Source organism: Rana temporaria, chromosome 5, assembly GCF_905171775.1.
Source record: "Rana temporaria chromosome 5, aRanTem1.1, whole genome shotgun sequence".
NCBI lineage: Eukaryota > Metazoa > Chordata > Amphibia > Anura > Ranidae > Rana > Rana temporaria.
The window spans coordinates 201,605,575-201,626,885 of NC_053493.1; the positions used below are offsets into that span (position 1 = coordinate 201,605,575).

Genomic DNA, 21,311 nt, shown 5'->3' on the forward strand with positions numbered 1-21,311 from the left:
AAATATATATAGTCAGTAGGAAATGTTTTCTCTGAAGCTAATCTACTACATTTTTTTGCTATGCAGCACCAGAGACATAAAATACCACCAGGGGCGAACTGACAACTCATGTGGTCCCCGGGCAATAAAAGATTATGGGGCCCCCGGGCTTACAGATGACGGGACAGCTAAAATCTTGGGATTTTCACATCAAAAGCATAAGAGGCGGGTAAGTAGTGCTACTCATTCACAGTGGTTGATGTTAACCACAGCCGCACCAGAAGATCAACAGCCACCTGGACATGGGACACACTTCATTGAAGATAAGGTATATGGCCCTTGTGCTGCATAGACAGAAATAGAATCGGACATTTTGGGTGACAACTATCTCATGTGATCCAGCCTCCTCACACTATCTGGCAATGGACGCGCCCTTTGGCACGCCCCACTGGTTCCAATTGGTTGGAATGATCTCTGTCCTCCCTCCCTTCCCGACGGCTTTTCTCACGCCCACCTATGGTGGCGCGACGTCACCTGATACCGCTGCCGTTGGATGGACGCTCTGATTGGTCCGCCTGGGCACTGGCCGAGTCACGTGATGCAGAAGTCCTGGCCGCACACGTGACTGGAGACACATACAAATACGGGGATGTGCAGCCCAACGAGGCAGATGATACAGACATCTCCTGACATTCACCAGACTTTCGGTTCTAAAGCGGTCTTGTTGGTAGGTAATTTTGTCACACTTTAACCCCTGTGTCCTTATGGGATAGCGGGACTTTGTCCAGCTAACAGGTCTATTTTTAACCCTTTCCTCTTGCCTTTTGTGTTTGGCTCCTCTCTTTTAGAGATTCACCTATGATACAGCCAGTAAGGTGTTCTTTGGCCCACACCAATTTTAGAAGTATTATCTAAATCGTATGGGACAACGGTCCCTCCTATGTCTTTTGGTCCGTTCATCATCCTCACATATTAAGTCACCGGGCCAAGGTGTCCCTCTCTCCCCTGGCTGATAACTAGGTATGTACTGAGGTGTGTTATATTCATATACACACCTAGCAATAGGTCACCTTACTGACTATTGCCAATTGTACAGATTACCTGTACACTATTACTTTAAGTAGTGCCCACAAATAAGGTCTAATTCTGTTCATTCTCTTGTTGTTTTTTTTGTGGAACATTTTCCATGTTAGACGCACTTCCATCTCTATTACCAACAAGACACACCGAGAAGTTCTGAGTACTTTATCTACTACCACAATTATTTTCCTATCCGTAAATACCTACGGGTTTTTAAAAGATTCTATCCAGTATCCTGAATGGTAGGCACAATTTTTAATCATTTGCCTCTACTACCTCACTTTCTTCCTCTGGTGATGATGTCATTTTCTCTGCCTAAGTGCACATCTTTCCTTCTTGCTATGGCCCCTCTACGACCATTTGGGATGGATATAATACTTGAATATAGCATTCAATTAACCCATACCTCTGCATGTATCAATATACTATTTTTATTTTTTATTTTCTATACCACTTCCTTTCTGATGTGTCCCGACAATCCTTTCTTGTGGGACCCACAGCACGCTGTCCCCGCTTTGGTGGCATTTGGGTGGCTATGGTCATACTCGCATGCTCTGTGTTATGGTGCTCCACTGCACATGTTATATATGTTCTGTTTAATATGTATGATGTATAGGTATATACCAATATACACGCATAAACCAATAACAGTCTGTTCTTTTCTTAGAAATATCATTAGCTCCCGAAGAAGCGGTTTTCCGCGAAACATGTCGAGCTTGGTTGTGATCTACTATGTATGCTAGTCATCATATCTCTTCTGAGATCCCATTGATGTCGCTTCTGGATCATTATTGGTTAATTATGACCCTTTGCTGTTTAATACAGTTGTTCTGTGTTATTTCCTCTTTGTTTTTAATGTGCTTTTTATATGTATCTACTGTAATGTTGGTCCAATAACCCCTGTGGGACTTGCATCAATAAACATATTTGAGTTTTATAATTGGTAACTATAAAGTCCATTTTTGTTCTTCTCCAACAACCATTTTTCCAATACATGCAGGATGTGGCACTGCACTACCATAGACACCCACAGCTCCATCCTGTGTGTGTTGTACTTTCTCTCTTTTTTGAATTTTAAAACTATCTCATGAGGAAAATCTGATCACTTTGAAGGGATTCCTCTTACATTCAGTTGCATCTTCAGGACAGGAAGTGACATTTCCAATGGAAAAAAGCCAGCAAAAATTCCTTTAAGTCACAATCACTTGGTCATGGACCAGATCAGTGATAACTCCTCAAGCAGGAAGGGAAGCATTCATGAAGTCCATGTCATCATACCGTGAAATCACATATTCAAATTTTAGGTGAGGCAAAAAGAAATCTACTTACAGGATATGGTTGCATTGTTGTAAAGGGGTCAAAAAATGAACTAGATGGGTCAGCGGGATATGCCTTTATCTTTAAAAATACAGAGAAAATGCATTATTGTTGGAGACATTAAAAAAAATATCAAACATGAAAAATGTGACTAATCTACAGAAGAAAAACTTCTTAGCATTTTCTTTGTGAACCAACCATTGCTATAAACAGTGATTTACATCTTCAGCCATGTAAATTAAGGATTGACAGCCAAACAGATTTCCTGACACCAAATAATGAATTAGAATAGGATGATTCTCATCTCCTACTCTATTCCTGGGCAATCAGCATCTGCCTTGACACATTCTATAATGATTGGATTAAGGTGTCTGTGCTACCTGTGTAGCTATTAATTAATTAATAATTTAGTTATGCTACTGCATTGGAAATCACAACATCTCATCATTTCCTACAATTGGTGGGAAAACATATCTTATTTGACAGCTTCTACAAAGTGTTTGTGACTAGTAAAGGCCATGTTATTGCTTTGTAACTCTTACCTGATTGTTAAAAGCTTTGTAAATTGTATTTATAAAGGAAAAAGTAAACAATATGCTAAATTCACAAAGTTTTATTTCAAGGATAAAGATCTTTTTTTTTACAGCCATGTAACTAGAATTTTCAAATCTCATTAGGCTCAGCTAAAATAGTTCACGTGTTTGAAAATAAAAATCTTTATCCTTATGTTTTAGCTTTTTGAAATCAGCCTAAATGGATTTCAAAAGTAATATAATTCCATCTTTTGACTATGTGATCCCTACCTTGTGCTATATTATTGAAGGTAGAAGATGCATTGCCATGTAACAACCAATCATATTTAATCTACTATCATTTGACTACTGCTTCTTCCGTTCCTCTCTTCTGACATCCCTTCAAATAATGAGTAATTTAAAAAGTTAGAACTCAATTCATATAAAACGCTCTTTCGTTCAGTTATTTATTCATTTTGACATTTTAAATATGTTTTAAAATATTGGGGGCATAACCACACATCCTGGAGCCCAAAACAAATTGTTGATACAACCTTTCTCAGTGGCATCTGGTTGTGTCAACCTTGACAACACTGTTTTTGATCTTTATATAAAGTATGCCTAAATTAATGACAGGTAGGAGGAGAGGTCAGAAAAGTTAGTACACTACTAGGAACCATAGCCAAGGCAGTTGGATAGATAGAGAGGGCAAATCTCCTTAATGCAAATCCATCTCCATTCTATCTAAAACTAAAACAAAGTTTTACCATTAGTTATACTTTTTATTTGTCTAAATAAAAAAAATGGTTCAGAAGTAAAATAAAAAGTTTTAGTTATAATAATTGAAATAACCATAATGATATTTTATATCATGATATCATTGCTAGTTCTCCAGCACACAATCAATATTAGGTGTCCAAGGTCCCCTGGTGCATTCAGGGGCTGCACCAGAAGCTTTTAATTCTGTAAATCTACTCCAAGATGTATAAGCCAAGATACCCAACAGTCTTTATAGCAGCTACACAAATGTTGCATGGTGCAAGTTACATCCTGGAAAAGTCTATGGGAGAAATCTAAAGTGCTAGTTTTAAAGGCTTATATGCACATTATTGTCATAAAAAGTGTTTGGGGACCTGGGTCCTGCCCCAGGGGACATGTATCAATACAAAACAAGTTTTAAAAAAACTGCCATTTTTTTCGGGAGCAGTGATTTTCATAATGCTTAAAGTGAATAGAAAAAACGCTATATTTAAAAAAAAAAATTATAAAATAATATATAGAAAAAACAATCAAAAATAATCAGATCCAAAACGTACACACATATTTTAAATATATATATAAAAAATATATGAATGTATAAAGGTATGTGTAGAGAAACCTGTGCACATATATTCACACACAAGCATGCCCACATGAAATATGCCAATGAACAAAAATATATATAGATAGGTACGATTTAAACAATGTGAAACACTGACCTGAAAAAAAGGGGGGGGGCTATGAAAGGAACTAGACAAAGCTGCATGTTTCTAATTCCTCGTTTAATCCTTTAGGGGCAAGAGAATCAAACATATATATCCAAAATACTTCCCTCTTGCATAATCTCCCATTTGCAGTCAAGTTGGGGGCATAGAGACGTTTCAATGTCAGAGATCGTATAAAACAATATAAATCCTTAAATAAGCCAAATTTATTTGGCTCTACTGAGGAGGAAAAGCTGAGACCCTTTTGGAGCAATATATATTCAGAATAACCCTTTGTGACACTCCTACCATCAATAGACATCATAACTTAACAAGAGAAGAAAGCCAGGCTCTAAAAGATCTGACAGCCAATACAGACATTACTATCAGACAAGCAATTAAGGGCGGGAGCCTAGTGGTACAGAACAAAGTAGATTACATCAAAGAGGTGAGTCGTCTGCTAGCTGATACTGACACTTATCTTAAACTGAGAGCTAACCCTCTCCCTGGATACCAATTAGAACTCAAAACTCTGGTGTAAGAGGCCTGGGAAAACGGAGTGATCAACAAAAAGGAAAGACAATTCCTGTTTCCATCTGAGTGTAGCACACTATACTTTTACCATCTTCCGAAAGTACACAAGTCTCTGATAAATCCCCCGGGAAGACCAATAGTGGCCAGTACCAATAGTTTTACCAATGGCTTATCAGTGTATATTTTTTTTTCTACAACCCCTGGTTTGTCAACTCACATCCTATATCAGAGACTCAAGTCAAGTTATTGAAGTCCTCCGACACTACACTTGGGAAGAGGCATATATGTGGGCGCCTCTCGATGTTGCTTCCCTATATACATCCATACCCCACGAGGAAGGCCTTATGGCCATACAACATTTCCTCACCCATAATGGAGACTTAAATTCCTTGCAGTCACAATTTCTGATTACGTTTCTGATTAAATTAACTGAATTCAGTTTTCACATTTTTTGAACAGTTTTATTTACAATGCAGGGGTACAGCCATGTGGGCAAACTTTGCTCCTGTATACACCAACCTAACGATGGGCTACTGGGAGGAGGGATAGATCTGGGCCAACAACTCATATGCTGAGCACATTGTGTACTTTGGCAGATATATCGATGATATCTTGCTCATCTGGAGTGGTGGCCCAGATGTGTTCCCCTCCCTCGTGGCTCACTGCAATACTAATCCCTTTGACTTGTCCTTTACACATGTACTCGATTCCAATGAGTTGGTGTTTTTGGATTTTGTGCTGACCCATGATCATAGTAGTATTGTTAATCAAAAAATTCATCACATGCTCTACAAATTTTGTTATGTATGTTTTATGGTGTCCCTGCGGCCTTTTTTATGTAGGTCGCACTATACGTGCTTTACGCACAAGAATCTTGATCACCGTACATTCAACAAGAAAGGATATGATGAACATAGCGTTCCACAGCATTTTCATTGTATGCATTATGATGATATTAAATGCCTGGAAGTTTTTGTCATAGAGACTTTCCCCAAAGGAACATTGACTGCAAATTAGAGATTTTCCCTATTATGCAAGAGGTAAGTATTTTGGATATATGTTTGATTCTATTGGACTAAGCAAGGAATTAGAATGTGTGTATGTTTGGATCTGATTATTTTTGATTGTTTTTACTATATATTTTTTTTATTAATTTTTTTATATATAGAGTTTTTCCTACTCATTTTTATTCATAATGTTTTCCTTATTTTTTTCTTCTTTTCTTTTTTTGTTTTTGGAATTGCTTGTTCATTACGTATATACGATGTTCTGATCATGTAAAATTTTGAATGTTTATTCTCCGAGCAACGAGGGGCTAACGTTAGTTAGCTAACGCTCTGTTAACTCCCTGCTCCTATACACTATTTAAACTTCCAGATTGCCCACTCTCGTGACTTTGAAAAAGCGCATGCGCGCGAAACGCGTTGTCTAGCCACTTAAGACCCAGACCATTATGCAGGTTAAGGACCTTGCCCCTTTTAGCGATTCGTCACTGTGTCGCTTTAACTGGCAATTGTGCCAGTCGTGCGACGTGGCTCCCAAACAAAATTGGCATCCTTTTTTCCCACAAATAGAGCTTTCTTTTGGTGGTATTTGATCACCTCTGCGGTTTTTATTTTTTGCGCTATAAACGAAAATAGAGCGACAATTTTGAAAAAAAAAAAATATTTTTTACTTTTTGCTATAATAAATATCCCCCAAAAATATATAAAAAAAACGTTTTTTTCCTCAGTTTAGGCCAATACATATTCTTCTACCTATTTTTGGTAAAAAAAAATCGCAATAAGCGTTTATCGATTGGTTTGCACAAAATTTATATTGTTTACAAAATAGGGGATAGTTTTATTGCATTTTGTTATTGCATTGTTCTGTGGTTCCCTCGTGACACTGTAAGGTTTTGACTTTTTATCACTCCCCATCCCTTCTTGCTTGACAACAGGATTGGATTTTATGATTATTATTGAATAAACTAGCTGTAATTACGTTCCTCTGCCTGTTGTGAGACTGCTTTTTCTATTAACCCATTGAGCGCTGGATTGTTTTGTTGAGTACAGCTTTTCTGACTTCATAGTGGGGGCCTGACAGGGTGGTTAGGGCCAGCATCAACTGCAACCTCTCCAGCTCTTAATGATACAGTACCGCATCTGTATTATATTAACATGCACATAGATTTTTCTAGGTTTAATTTGCCTCAACTGCCTCCCCACTCGGGCACCCTGACAACCCCTGGAGCCCTAAGAGCTATGTGAGCTACTATGGCGTTAGTTATGCTACTAGTAGAATTGCCTGAAAAATACATTATATTCTCTTCCTACAACAGCAATCACAGTTATGCCGCGTACACACGATTGGAAATTCCGACAACAAAACCGTGCATATTTTTCCGACTATATTAGCTGTAATATTGGCTCAAACTTGTTTTGCATACACACGGTCACGTAAATGTTGTCAGAAATTCCGAACGTCAAGAATACGGTGACGTACAACACTACGACGAGCCGAGAAAAATTAAGTTTAATGGTTCCGAGCATGCATAGGATTTTTGGAATCGGAATTGCATACAGACGATCGGAATTTTCGACAAGAACTTTTGTTGTCGGAAAAATTGAGAACCGTCTCTCAAATTTTTCTTGTCGGAAATTCCGACAGCAAATGTCCGGTGGAGCCTGAACACGTTCGACGTTTCCGACCAAAAGCTCACATCGAACATTTGTTGTCGGAATTTCTGATCATGTGTATAATGCATAAGAGTGGGAGGTTAAACATGTGCCAGATCATACCCATAAAGCATTTCTCAATGCTGCCCATGCTCTTTTTTTTTTAAACTTCCTGCAGTTTCATTTTAAACTTGATAAGGGTAATCAAAACTTAACTGTTTGTACTATCTTATGGTACATCTCTATTCACAAATAAGTCATTATTTGTAACACCCCAATAACTCCTAGATAACACCCCAGCTCTCCTAGATAACTATTTTTTTTGTTGCTGTAATCTGACTTTCTGTTACAGACCAGTTATCCTAACATCAATAGTATGCAAGCTCTTGGAGGGGATGGTAAGGGACTTTATACAAGATTTTAGTACTGACAGTGGTATCATTAGCAGTAATCAGCATGGAATCATGAAGAATGCTTCTTGTCAAACCAATCTATTCATCTACTATGAGGAGGTGAGCTGCCATCTAGATAAAGGAAGGCCGGTAGACATGGTGTGTCTAGATTTTGCAAAGGCATTTGATACAGTTCCCCACAAATTTTTACTGTACAAACAAGGTCTGTCGACATGGACCATAGGGTGAGTACATGGATTTAAAACTGGCTACAGGGGCGAGTTCAGAGTGTAGTGATATATAGGGAGTACTCGGAATGGTCCGGTGTAGAAAGTGGGGTCCCCCAGGGTTCTGTCATGGGACCAATCCTATTTAATTTATTCATAAACGATCTGGAGGATTGGATAAACAGCTCAATCTCAGTATTTGCAGAGGATACTAAGCTAAGCAGGGCAATCATTTTCTCGGCAGGATGTGGAAACCTTGCAAGAATATCTGAACAAATTAATGTGGCGGACAACTACATGGCAAATGAGGTTTAATGTAGAAAAATATAAAATAATGCATATTGGTGGCAAAAATATGACTGCAATCTACTTACTAGGGAGAGAACCTCTGGGGGAATCTAGGATGGAAAAGGACCTGGGATCTAGTGGATGATATGCTTGGCAGTGGCATGCAATGCCAAGCTGCTGCAAGCAAAGCAAACAAAATATTGGCATGCATTAAAAAGGGAATTCATTCCAGAGATAGAATGATAATTCTCCCACTCAACAAGACTCTGGTCCAGCCACACCTGGAGTATGCCATCCAGTTCTGGGCACCAGTCCTCATAAAGGATGTACTGGAACTGGAAAGAGTCCAGAGAAGGGCATCAAAGCTAATAAAGGGACTTGAGGACCTTAGTTATGAGGAAAGGTTATGAGCACTGAACGTATTCTCTCTATGCACAATTGTGGCTCCAAAGAAGCTCAAGGACCACATTTTGGCCCTGAGCCAGGAGCAATTTTACACATTTGTATTCCAGGGCAATTACAGCAAAATGGCATTTAAAAGTGCCATTAAAGATGAACACACATCATGCATTTTGCCGTGATTCCAAATCTTCCATATGTAAACGAGGTCTCAGAACACAGTATATAAATTCACCCTACTTAAAGACATTTTTTGAGCAATGTGCCATATTTACACCCATTTGTCACATTTCTAATATTTAAAAAAAAAATAACATTCTTGTCATTCTCAAACATATTTTCTCAATCAACAAGAAGGCCCCATACACACGGGAGAATTTATCCGCGAATACGGTCCAGCGGACCGTTTCCGCGGATAAATCCTCTCGAGGATTTCAGCAGATTTCTATGCGATGGCGTGTACACACCATCGCATTGAAATCCGCGCCGAAATCCTCTGGCGATGACGTGTCGCGCTGTCGCCGCAATTATGACGCGGCGACGTGCGCGACGCTGTCATATAAGGAATTCCACGCATGCGTCAATTCATTACGACGCATGCGGGGGATCCCTTCGGACGGATGGATTCGGTGAGTCTGTACAGACCAGCGGATCCATCCGTTGGGATGGATTCCAGCAGATGGATTTGTTGTGCATGTCAGCAAATATCCGATCTGCTGGAATCCATCCCAGGGGAGATTTATCCGCGGAAAAAGATCCGCTGGCGTGTACACACAATAGGATCTATCCGCTGAAACCCATTTGCTGGGATTTATCTGCGGATGGATTCTATGGTGTGTACGGGGCCGAAGTCTTCTGAGCCACAGTTTTAGCAGAATAACAGCGTTCTGTTTGTTGCTTCCAAATCAACACATTTGGATTTCTTATGCTACATACAGTATTAAAAGAAAAATAAAAGAACAAAAGAAACTTCAATAATAAATGGGAATGTTTCCAACATCTTGTAGTACAGTAAAAGAACAATTACACAGTACGTATGTTCTGCTGCTCTATATTCAGATCCTAATCACAAACCCCAAATCACAGACCTCATTTGCACACAAATTAAGAAATATTGGTACAAGCTTAGGCACTTCCCTATAGAGTTTAAGTAGTGCACAGAGAGGAAGATTACAGAAGTGCATTGTCTGAATTAAAGAGCTTCACTGTAAACCAAAACATTTTTTATTGCATCTAATGACAGGGCAATTTGCAACTCTAAATATAACCTATCGAAGCAGTTTTACATCTTATTTGCTTCCTCTAAAGAAACAAAAAACAGGTTCTATGCAATGGTATTGCACAGAGTGGCCCCAAACCCCCTCTTCTGGGGTCTCTCGTCAGTGCGCTTTGCTTCTCCTATTTTTCAAGTGCCCCCTTAGCAAGCCAATAGCTGTAATTGTTTAAGGAGGGGCTGAGGTAGCCGCTAATGAAAGTTTTTTTTACATAAATGCTGAGAATGGATTAGGAACCACTTTAACTACTTTTTTTCAGCTTTAATATTTCTATCCTGACAGATCCTTTTTAAAATATTCTGTGCATGTATCACAATCAAATGGTTGGATACTTTAACGCTAAGGTGTGCATTTATAGCACAAAAAAAATAGCATGGCAATTCACCCAGTAAATGTGCATGTACATTAATTCTGTGTTAATAGGGCAAACAAATATTATTAGGCTATTTCTTGTGCTAAATAAATGTTTTTAATTGATTTAAAACAGAAAATACTGCATTTGACCAATCGATGGATTGGCATTTTTTATGATACTATGCGCCATCTAGTGAACAAATGCATTTTTTTCTGTTTAAAATCAATAAAAACATTCAACCAGCTCAAAAAATAGCCCAATAACATTAGGGTTGATTTACTAGAACTGCAGAGTGCAAAATCTGGTGCAGCTGTGCATGGTAGCCAATCACCTTCTAACTTCAGCTTGCTCAAATAAGCTTTGCCAAAAAATCATGGAAGCTGATTGGTTTATATGCAGAGCTGTACCAGATTTTGTACTATACAGCTTTAATAAATCAACCCCAGTAGCTTTTTGCCATGAAGATCCACATGTGTGAACCTTGTATTTGGCCCCACATAGTGTTAAATTTACATTGGGCCACACAATACAGGTTTCAGCACACTTATGCCCTGTACACACGATCAGATATCTGATGGAATCTAATCCGATGGATGCATGCGTCGACTTGATTCTGAGCATGCGTGGATTTTTCTCCGATGGAGTTCCACACAGACGATCGTTTTTTTCTATCAGTTTTTTATCCATAGGAAGATTTTAAAACATGTTCTATTTTTTTTCACCGATGGAAAACAAAACGATGGGGCCCACACACGATCGGTTTGTCCAATGAAAGCGGTCCATCAGTCCGTTTTTATCAGACAAGCCGATCGTGTATACAGGACTTTAGACCGTTGTTCCCATTTTTAAAAACAGTACATTGAGGCACAAGACAAAAACCTAGCTTCCAGCAAGCAAAGTAATAATTTAACCATCTCCCACCCATGCTATAGCCGAATGACGATGACAACGTGGGCCTTAATTTCCGGGAGGCCATCAATAGAGGTCCTCCCGAGCATGCGCTATCTGCGAATCCCTGTGGGGTGCGCTCTGTGATCACAGAGTCTACGAGACTCGGGTGATCACATATCTGAGTAAGGGGCCAATTCCAGCCCCCTAACATGTGATCAGATGTCAGCCAATGGCAGCTGATCACAGGATGTAAACAGAAGATCAGAAATCGTTATTTTTTTCCCTCATGCTGATAACGTGAGGGGGAAAAAAAGCCGATCACCGGCTTCTTTTTTTTTTTTCTCACTTCAGACTCTACCTCATAGAGTGTGCATTATATGCTCATGTTCTGCGTGCCAGCCCATTGCATCTCTATTTTGGTTTCGCATCATTAGTGTCGCTTCTTATGTGGGTTGTTTTTTTCTTTTTTTGTTTTTTTTTCTTTTCCTTTTTCTCTTTCTTTTCTTTTCCCTTTTTTTTTTTATATTGTTATTCCGATCCTTTTGCTCCCTTTACTTTAAAAAGAGGCAAAGAAAGAAAAAGACAAAAAATATATACCGTTACAATTTCATCCCCTTATTCTCCCCTTCCACCCCCCTATATCACCTTAAACAATCTCTTGTATCTCTAGTTCTCTCTGACTTTTTCTAGGATAACTTTTAAATGTCTTCCCTTAACTTTTCCGCGTAACTCCATGATTTCTTAAAGGTTCTCCAGTTGTCCCATTTCGAGATTTGTAAAATGTTGTTGCCCTCTATTCCCTCTTTCAGTTCTTCCATTTTATAGGTTTCTTCAACCGCATCGATCCATTCCCAGATTGGGGGGCACTCCGTCTCTTGCCACCCCCTTGGAATTAATCTCTTTGCGGCGTTCAATAGGTGCGGTACAAGGGTATTCCTATAATTTTTTATACCTTCTTGCCCTCCGTGGAATAAGACAACCCATGGGTCCATCTTAATGTTTTTCTTTGTGATCTCTTCCACACAGGACAGTATTTTTTCCCAGTACCTCTTTACCTTAGGGCATCCCCACCAAAGGTGGGCCATATTTCCTAGTGATCCACAGCCCCTCCAACAATCTCCTGTTTGCCCTTCTTTAAATTTTCTTAATTTATCTGGTGTCATGTACCACCCGGTTATGCATTTAAAGCACATCTCCGCAGTGCGGCTGTCTACCGCAGAGGAGTGTGTCAGAGTCAACATTTTCTCTATTGTGGCCTTATCCCGCTGTGTCCCAAGTTCCCTTTCCCATTTTTTAATGAATGGAGGTATACTCTGCTCCTCCGTCTTCAGTAGAATCCCATACAACTTTGAGGTGGTTCCTTTAGAACTTTCCATGGTACATATTTTTTCCAGTTCTGATAACTGATCTCCTGACCTCAATGGGTGTGGAAGTTCTTGGATAAAATGGTTTAGCTGCCGGTACCTCCATTCATTAATTTCCATTAAATTCTTTTTGAGTCTTAACTCCTGTAGTGTTCTAATGTGGCCTTCATTCATTATGTCCCTTAATTGTGCAGTGTCCTTTTTAATCCAGTTTCCCCCTACTTGTGTTTTACCTGGTGCAAAATAGTCATTATTTTTCAATGCTATAAGGGGTGAGTTATATACCTTCTCAGTTTTCCTGTAAACAGTGTCCCATATTTTAAGTGCATTTTTTGTTATCTCGTGTAAGTTTTTATCTAGTGTCCTAAATTGGGGAGGGTTCCAAATTATCTTATCCAACCTCACCTGTGACAATTCATTTTCTAATCTTACCCACCTTTTTTCTTTGTTGACTCTGGCCCACTCCACCACTCTTGTTAATACAACTGCGTCATAATATCCCTTAATGTCCGGAACCGCAAGTCCCCCCTTTTTTTTTGGTTGTTTTAACGTCTGGAGTGATATCCTATGTTTCTTATTTCTCCATATGTAATTCATAATTACTTTTCTAAGGGCAGAGAACAGTGTTCTTGGGAGGGCTATAGGGATCATCTGAAATTTATATAAAATATTTGGTAAAATAACCATTTTACAGTAATTATTTCGTCCTATCCATGATATTACTCTATTTTCCACCCTTTTTATTTCTGTCTTAATTTCATTTAGTAAGGGAATGAAGTTTCTCACATAGGTTTTCCTAATTGATTTGGTTAACAATATCCCTAGGTATTTGAGTTCTTTAACCCAAGCAAACTGGTACTTCGCTTTCAGGAGTTGCTCATCTATCTTACTTATGTTTATACTCATGATCTCCGTTTTAGTGATGTTTAATTTAAAGTTTGAAATTTCTCCATAGTCGCTGCATAAGTTTAATAGGTTTGGGATTGATGTTTTAGGTTCCACTAAATAGAAGAGGACGTCGTCTGCAAAAGCAGCGAGTTTGTGTTCCTCCTCTCCTATTTTGACCCCCTTTATTTTTTGACAGTTACGAATCCTGGCCAGCAGGGGTTCCAATGATAGCACAAACAAGAGTGGCGACAGAGGGCACCCCTGCCTTGTTCCATTTTTCATTAGAAAGGTTTGAGAGAGGCTGCCATTTATTTTTATTTTGGCCGTGGGGGACCTGTAGAGGGTGGCAATCCAATCCATCATCCTCTGTCCAAACCCCATTCCCTTCAGAGTGAGCAGCATAAGTCCCCAGTCTACCCTGTCAAACGCTTTTTCTGCGTCTATTGACAGGAGTAGACCTGGGGACCCCATTGCCTTCATTCTCTGAAGTATCAGGAGTGTTCTTACTCCGTTGTCTCTCCCCTCTCTTCCTTGGATAAACCCTGTCTGATCCGGGTACACCAGTTTTGTCATTTCTTGTCTAACTCTCCCAGCCAGTACCTTTGCAAACAGTTTTAAATCTGTATTTAGCAGAGATATCGGCCGGTAGCCTGAGCAGCTTCCCTTATCCTTGCCCTCCTTTGGAATAATAGTGATAGTTGCCTCTGATGCCTCTTTACTTAGATTATACTCCTTTCCAAGACCATTAAAATACTGACATAGTCTTGGTAGGAGTATCTCCTTGCATTTTTTGTAATACATTACTGTAAAGCCATCTGGGCCCCGGGCTTTTACCTGAGGCTGAGCTTGTTAGTGCTAATTTGATTTCATTTTCCGTAATTGGCCTATCCATCCCTTCTGCGTCTATTTGACTGATTTTTGATAATCCTGATTCTTCTAAGAATGCTATGATCTTTTTTTCTTTCTCACCTTTTTGCCAGTTCTTTTGTTCTACTGAATAAAGTTTTTCGTATTATAGTCGAAATGTTTCTGCAATATCTTTTGTTGTGTATAAGACCTCTCCTTTCCCATTTTTAATTTTATCTATATGGTTCCTTGATTTCTTTTTTTGTACCATCCGAGCCAGATGTTTGCTTGTTTTATTTCCCCATTTATATCTTTCCCTTGCTATTGAATTAAATTCCCTTCTTGTTTCCTGGTCCATTAGTTCTTTAAGTTTGTTCCGCTTATCAACTAGATTCAAATATAAATCTCGTTGCTTTCCCATTTTCTTATGTTGTTGTTCTAGGTTGAAGATCTCCTCTATTAGTTTTTCCCTTTTACTATTCTCTTCTTTTTTCCTTCTTGCTCCTTCAGAGATCAGAACCCCTCTTATCACCGCCTTATGGGCATCCCATAATGTTGCTGCCGAAATTTCGTCTGTCTCATTTGTCTTAAAATACTCTTCTAATTCTTTTTTAACCCTCAATAAACTTTTCTCTTCAATCAGTAATTCCTCGTTTAGTCTCCAATTTTGATAGGGTCTTTGATTACCTGAGATATTTATGGATATACTAATAGGTGCGTGGTCGGATATCGTCATGGTCTCTATTCTCGTCTCGACCACCATTTCCAACATTCTGTGTTCGACAAGAATGTGGTCGATCCGAGAGTAGCTCCCATGAACATGGGAATAGAATGTAAAATCTCGTTGGCTTGGGTTAAAGATCCTCCATGTGTCTACTAGTTGGCTTCTATGTAGGCTATCTTTTACTTTTCTTAGTTGTTTATCTTGGTTTTCAGATGTCTGGTGTGTCTTATCAACTTTTGGGTCCATACAGAAGTTTAAATCCCCTCCCAGTATTATCTTTCCCCTCCTGAAATCTTTTAATTTCCCTAATATTCCCAGAAGGTATTTCATCGGGGAGGTATTTGGCGCATATATATTTACGAGAGTATATTCCGCCTCTTCCAGTTTTCCTTTTAAAAAGAGGAATCTCCCTTCTGGGTCTGTCAATCTGTCTGTTAGAACAAACCGAGTCACCTTCGCTATTCCAATTGCTACCCCTCTGGCCCTATTGGAGATAGTATCTCCATAGTACCATACGGGAAAGTCGGGGGAGTATAGCCTTATATTTGATCCTAGTGTAAGATGGGTTTCTTGTAGGAAGGCGATGTCTGTCCTATACCTCTTCAGCTCCTTTAACACCTTATGTCTCCTAAATGGACTATTGAGGCCTTTTACGTTGTATGATAGACATTTAATTACTGGCATCTTTGGTGTTCTTTTATCCTTTTCTTCCTTGCCTTCTTCCCTAAGTCTAGGTCTAACATTTTTCTTTTCTTCAGGTTACGCTTTCTTCTGATTGTTTTGGTGAGATAAGGTATCTTCCCTCCCCCCACCCCCCTCCCTTCTTCCCTCCCCCACCCCCCCTCTCTTCCCTCCCTCCCCTCTCCCCTCTCCCCTCCCTCCCCTCTCCTCTCCCCTCCCTCCCTCCTCCCTCCCTCCCGCCCTCCCAATTTGGCCTATTTAAGACCTCTGAACCATTTTCCATGTCTTGGTTCAGATTGCTCTGGGTGGGGTCTGAGATTGCCTCTTCCTCTCCCGGATTTTCCACCCGGGATAGGGGGGGGGGGTACAGGGCCCAGCCAGGAAACAAAAGGGAGGCCAAAAAAGAGGCCAGAAAAAAAAAAAACAAGTATAAGGAGAAACCGGGGGCCTCAAGAGGGGCCCACAAGGGGGCAGCTAGAGAAAAATAGAGAAAGAGAGGGAAAGGGGGGGGGGGGGGTTTCCATTCTCCACTCCCTCCCCTACCCCCAACCCGGTATGTCAGGGACCTGAATTTCTAATTTCCTACAGAATTCATTCAAGTCCTCAGGGAATCTCAGTGTCGCAGATCTCCCCTCTTTTGTTCCAATTAAGCAGGCAGGGAAACCCCAATTATACTTAATATTCAGATCCAACATCTGTTTTAGGAGCGGTTTTAACAACCATCTCCTTGCCAAAGTTTCTGGGGCCACATCGGTGAATATCTGCAAATCCATCCCTTCAAACACTATCGGGGGTTGTCCCCTCAGCTTCTTCCAGATTGCTTCTTTTTATTCATAGAATCGGAACCTTATTATGACATCTCTTGATCGCTCAGAGGTCACTCTTTTCGGATTTCCTACTCGATGAACCCTTTCAATCCTGATTGGGTTATCTGCAGTTCTTTCCAGTATTGGATTAAATATCATCTGCGTTATTATCCTGAGGTCCTCACCCCTTTTCTCTGGTATGGACCTTATCCTCAAGTTTTGTCTCCGATTTCTGTTTTCCTGATCCTCCAATTTATAGAGAATATGTCTTTGTTGTAGTTGAATCTGGTCAATCTGGGCTTTTAATGTATGTGCTTCCTGTACTTGTTTCTCTATTTGTTCCTCTGCTGTTTCTATTCTGGAGAGCATATGGCCAAAATCGGTCCGTAAGTTCTGTATTTCGCCTTTTATCGCGTTTTCCAGTCACCGGATTCTGTCAGAGGGACATCGGTCCCTCACACAGTGAGCCGCTGCCTTATCTGTGCCACCTGCCAGTGCCCACCAGTGCCACCTATCAGTACCCGCCAGTGCCACCTATCAGTGCCCACAGTGCCACCTACCTTTTCCCACCAGTGCCCCCTATCAATGTCCATCAGTGCCTCATCATCAGTGCCACCGATCAATGCTGCCTATTAGTGTCACCTATCAGTGCCCATAATCACAATCAGTAACCGCCAGTGCCACCTATCAATGCCCTTCAGTGGCACCTATGAGTGCCGCCTCATCAGTTCCGCCTTATCAGTGCAGCCCATCAGCGCCCAACAGTGCAGTCTCGGCGCACATCAGTGAAGGAGAAAAATTACCTGTTTTCCAAAAATTTTAACAAACGTTTTGGATATGGGCTGAGGTCTATTGTTGCATGTTTAACAATGCTTCATATTTTATAATCGTTTGTCTTTCTGGCTAGATTTGCTCCTGGTATGTACTTCCTTATTTACACATTGACTATACAATAAATATGTAAAATATTTTGCAGCTAGGTTTTGCAGTATGGCGTATTAGCCTTTGAAATGCCAACAGTGCCTTAGAAATGCCAGTGTAGTTTATTTCAAACTGAAACTACAGTTTTAATATAATAATTAAAAAAAATGATCATAAATTATCATAAATTACATTACAAAGTAAAATTTATAATAGATAAAGTATTTAAAATGATTCTGATAATATTCACTGGTACTGTAGTGGCATTTACATTTGTTACTGCAATGAAACCATAAAATCAATACAAATCCAGCAACATATGAAAAGTGATGCCACAGGAACTAATTCTGATGCCGCGTACACACGATCGTTTTTCGGCATGAAAAAAAAACAACGTTTTTCAGCTTGTCGAAAAAACAAAGTTTTTTCCAACTTCATCATTAAAACGACGTTGCCCACACACGGTCGTTTTTAAAAAATGCTCTAGCAAAGCGTGGTGACGTACAACACGTACGACGGCACTATAAAGGGGAAGTTCCATTTGGATGACGCCACCCTGTGATCTGCTTTAGCTGATTTTGTGTTAGTAAAAGACAATTAGCGCTTTTCTGTCTGTTACAGCGTGAAGAATGTGCTTACTCCATTACGAACGGTAGTTTTACCAGAACGAGCGCTCCCGTCTCATAACGATCATTTTTTACAACCCGAAAAACTACATCGTTTAAAATGTCGTTAAAAAATGCAGCATGTTCGAAATACATTTTTGTCATTTTTCAGAACCCGAAAAATTATGTGAAGCCCACACACGATCGTTTTAAATGACATTTTTTAAAAACGTTGTTTTTTTTTCATGCTGAAAAACGATCGTGTGTATGCGGCATAAGACAAGCCGCGCTAGCAATAGAACTACCAATTCCCACAGTAATTAAACTGTCAGTGACCATACTGTATGATTAATTACATGAATAAAAAAGTGCAAATAAAGTCCAATAATGTTGAATTAGATGAGTTTTTCATTAAAATAAAATGTGCTCTTTGTGAAAGTGCCACACAATAGTGAACCAATTGTCAGGACTGTTGGGGTTAAAAGAATGTATATATGGCCTGTATATTGTATATTTTTCATATATATGCTATGAACATGAGAGAAGACATTTTCTCTCTAAAGTTGAATCAGAGTTAATGATTGCTAAAAAATGTCTCACAAGGAGACTGTATAAGTCTTGTCTGTATTTTTATCCCAAGTTCTAAATCTAGAGCCTTTGACACTTAAAGATAAGAAAATGGTAAGAGACTCATATTTCACATGAGCTGACAGAACTAAATTTTCTTTGCATGAAGGAGAGAAGGGGGCTTATTCAAATACGACCAAATGAAACGTATTATAATATTACTCAAGTACAAGTAATATAATATACAAGTAATATACATTGCTCAAAAAAAGGAACACTTTGAAAACATATCAGATCTCAACGGGCAAAAATCTCATGCTGGATATCTATACTGATATGTACTGGAAAATGTGTTAGGAATAAAAGGATGGCACATCATTTGATGGAAATGAAATGTATCCACCTACAGAGAGAGGGCTGAATTCAAAGACACCCCGAAAATCAAAGTGAAAAAATTATGCAGCAAGCTAGTCCATTTTGATTAAATTTCATTGCAACAACTCAAAATGACCCTTTGTAGTTTGTATGGCCCCCAAGTGCTTGTATGCATGCCTGACAACATCAGGGCATGCTCCTAATGAGACGACGGATGGTGTCCTGGGGTATTTCCTCCGAGATCTGGACCAGAGCATCACTGAGCTCCTGAACAGACTGAGGTGCATGCTGGTGGCACCGAATGGACTGAGACATAATGTCCCAGAGGTGTTCTTTTGGATTTAGGTCAGGTAAGTGTGGGGGCCATTCAATGGTATCAATTTCTTCATCCTCCAGGAACTGGCTGCATGCTCTCACCACATGAGGCCGGGCATTGTCCTGCACCAGGAGGAACCCAGGACCCACTGCGTCCCTCCATGTATATGCCTCTCCGGTCCATCACTGACCCACCACCAAACCGGTCATGCTGAACGATGTTACAGGCAGCATAAAGTTCTCTGCATCTTCTCCAGACCCTTTCACGTCTGTCACATATGCTCAAGGTGAACCTGCTCTCATCTGTGAAAAGCATGGGGCACCAGTGGCGGACCTGCCAATTCTGGTGTTCAATGGAAAATGCCAATCAAGCTCCACAGTGTCCGGCAGTGAGCACAGAGCACACTAGAGGACGTTGAGTCCTCAGGCCACCTGCTGGAGGTCATTTTGTAGGGCTCAGGCAGTGCTCATCCTGTTCCTTCTTGCACAAAGGAGCATATACCGGTCCTGCTGATGGGTTAAGGACCTTCTTGTCACAAACTATGGTGAACGAGAGTGAACCACAACTGCGGTTAGTAAAAGATTTCAACCCACTTCTCTATGCAATGTGATTTTCAGTACTGGACCCCAGGTGTCACTCTAATCAGAGAAAAAGAGTTTGGGGGTTCACTACATCATCTCTCTCACATATAGGAATGCGTTGAGCTACTAAGGGCGGAGGTATTACAACATACCTTCAACCCCTAGCTTTAAAAGGTTATGGTGAATGTGAGTGAAGCACAACTGCGTTAAGGAAAATATTTCAATGCACTATTCAATACAACATACCTTCAACCCTTAGCCTAAAAAAGGTATAGCGAACATGTTCGGTATTTACCGCCAGGAGAGCGCATGCTATAAATAACAAATGTCAAGCACGTAGCATAAGAAAATACTGTTTTAGGATTAAATATGCTGGAAGGAGGTAGCTGATGGTTATATGAATGGCTTTGGCCAAGTATGTCCCTTTAAGAAATAAACTGAGACATATAATCACACAGTAATCCTCATGTATACTCAAAGGATTATTAGTATGAAACTGTCCCACATTAGTAGTATGAATCCACAATAGGTACTACCAAGCAAGATGATAATTTAACTTGAGCAGGCTTCAATTAATGTAGACAGTATATGCAGCATTAGAGCAGGGTAATTCTAGAGCATTGAAGTATAGAAATAAGGGTACTTATTCGTTTGTAGAGGATGAGGCTCATATGCAGGTAAATGGGTTTTAGGTGTCCTCACAGTAGGCAAGGCATTGATGGTAGCGTGGACAGGTTTGATAGTACCTTGTTCTTAGGAAGGACTAAAGGAATAGTTTGCTGGTAGCGTGGACCGGCATTCAGGCTGACTACGGCCGACAATAAAGGAACGCTATTATATATAAATGTGGGCTGGATGGATTTATAGCTGGCAGACAGGTGCATGGGGAACAGCGGTGATAATGCAGCGCACTTCCACGTTCCACACTGGAACGCACACAGAGCGGGCCGATGACATCAATGCGCTGTTGCCTGAATGCAATCGGCGACGGCGGATGCCGTTTACAGTATCCCCCTCCCAAGGGACACCCTCCTGGGGGTCCCAAGAGGTGAAGGCTTATCAGGGTACCTAGAATGGAATTGGTTGCATAAAGTGGGTGCATGTATTTCAGCTGAGTCTTCCCAGGAGTCATCTTGTAATACATAATGCTTCCACCTGAACTAGAATAGGGGGTGCAGGAGGAGGATTACTACCAGAAAATGGATTGGGTAGGTAGGGTTTAAGGAGAGAGACATGGAATGATGGATGAATCCTCAGTTCAGGGGGAGG

General features: G+C 40.1%; 1 protein-coding gene across 1 annotated transcript in view; it reads right to left on the reverse strand.

The window, feature by feature from the left end:
- LOC120940551 (band 4.1-like protein 4B) overlaps positions 1-21,311 on the reverse strand; it is a 245,453-nt gene that overhangs the window by 16,356 nt on the left and 207,786 nt on the right. The window contains exon 8 of the mRNA XM_040353484.1: positions 2,389-2,457. Coding sequence (XP_040209418.1) covers positions 2,389-2,457 — 69 coding nt within the window. The remainder of the gene's footprint in view (positions 1-2,388; positions 2,458-21,311) is intronic.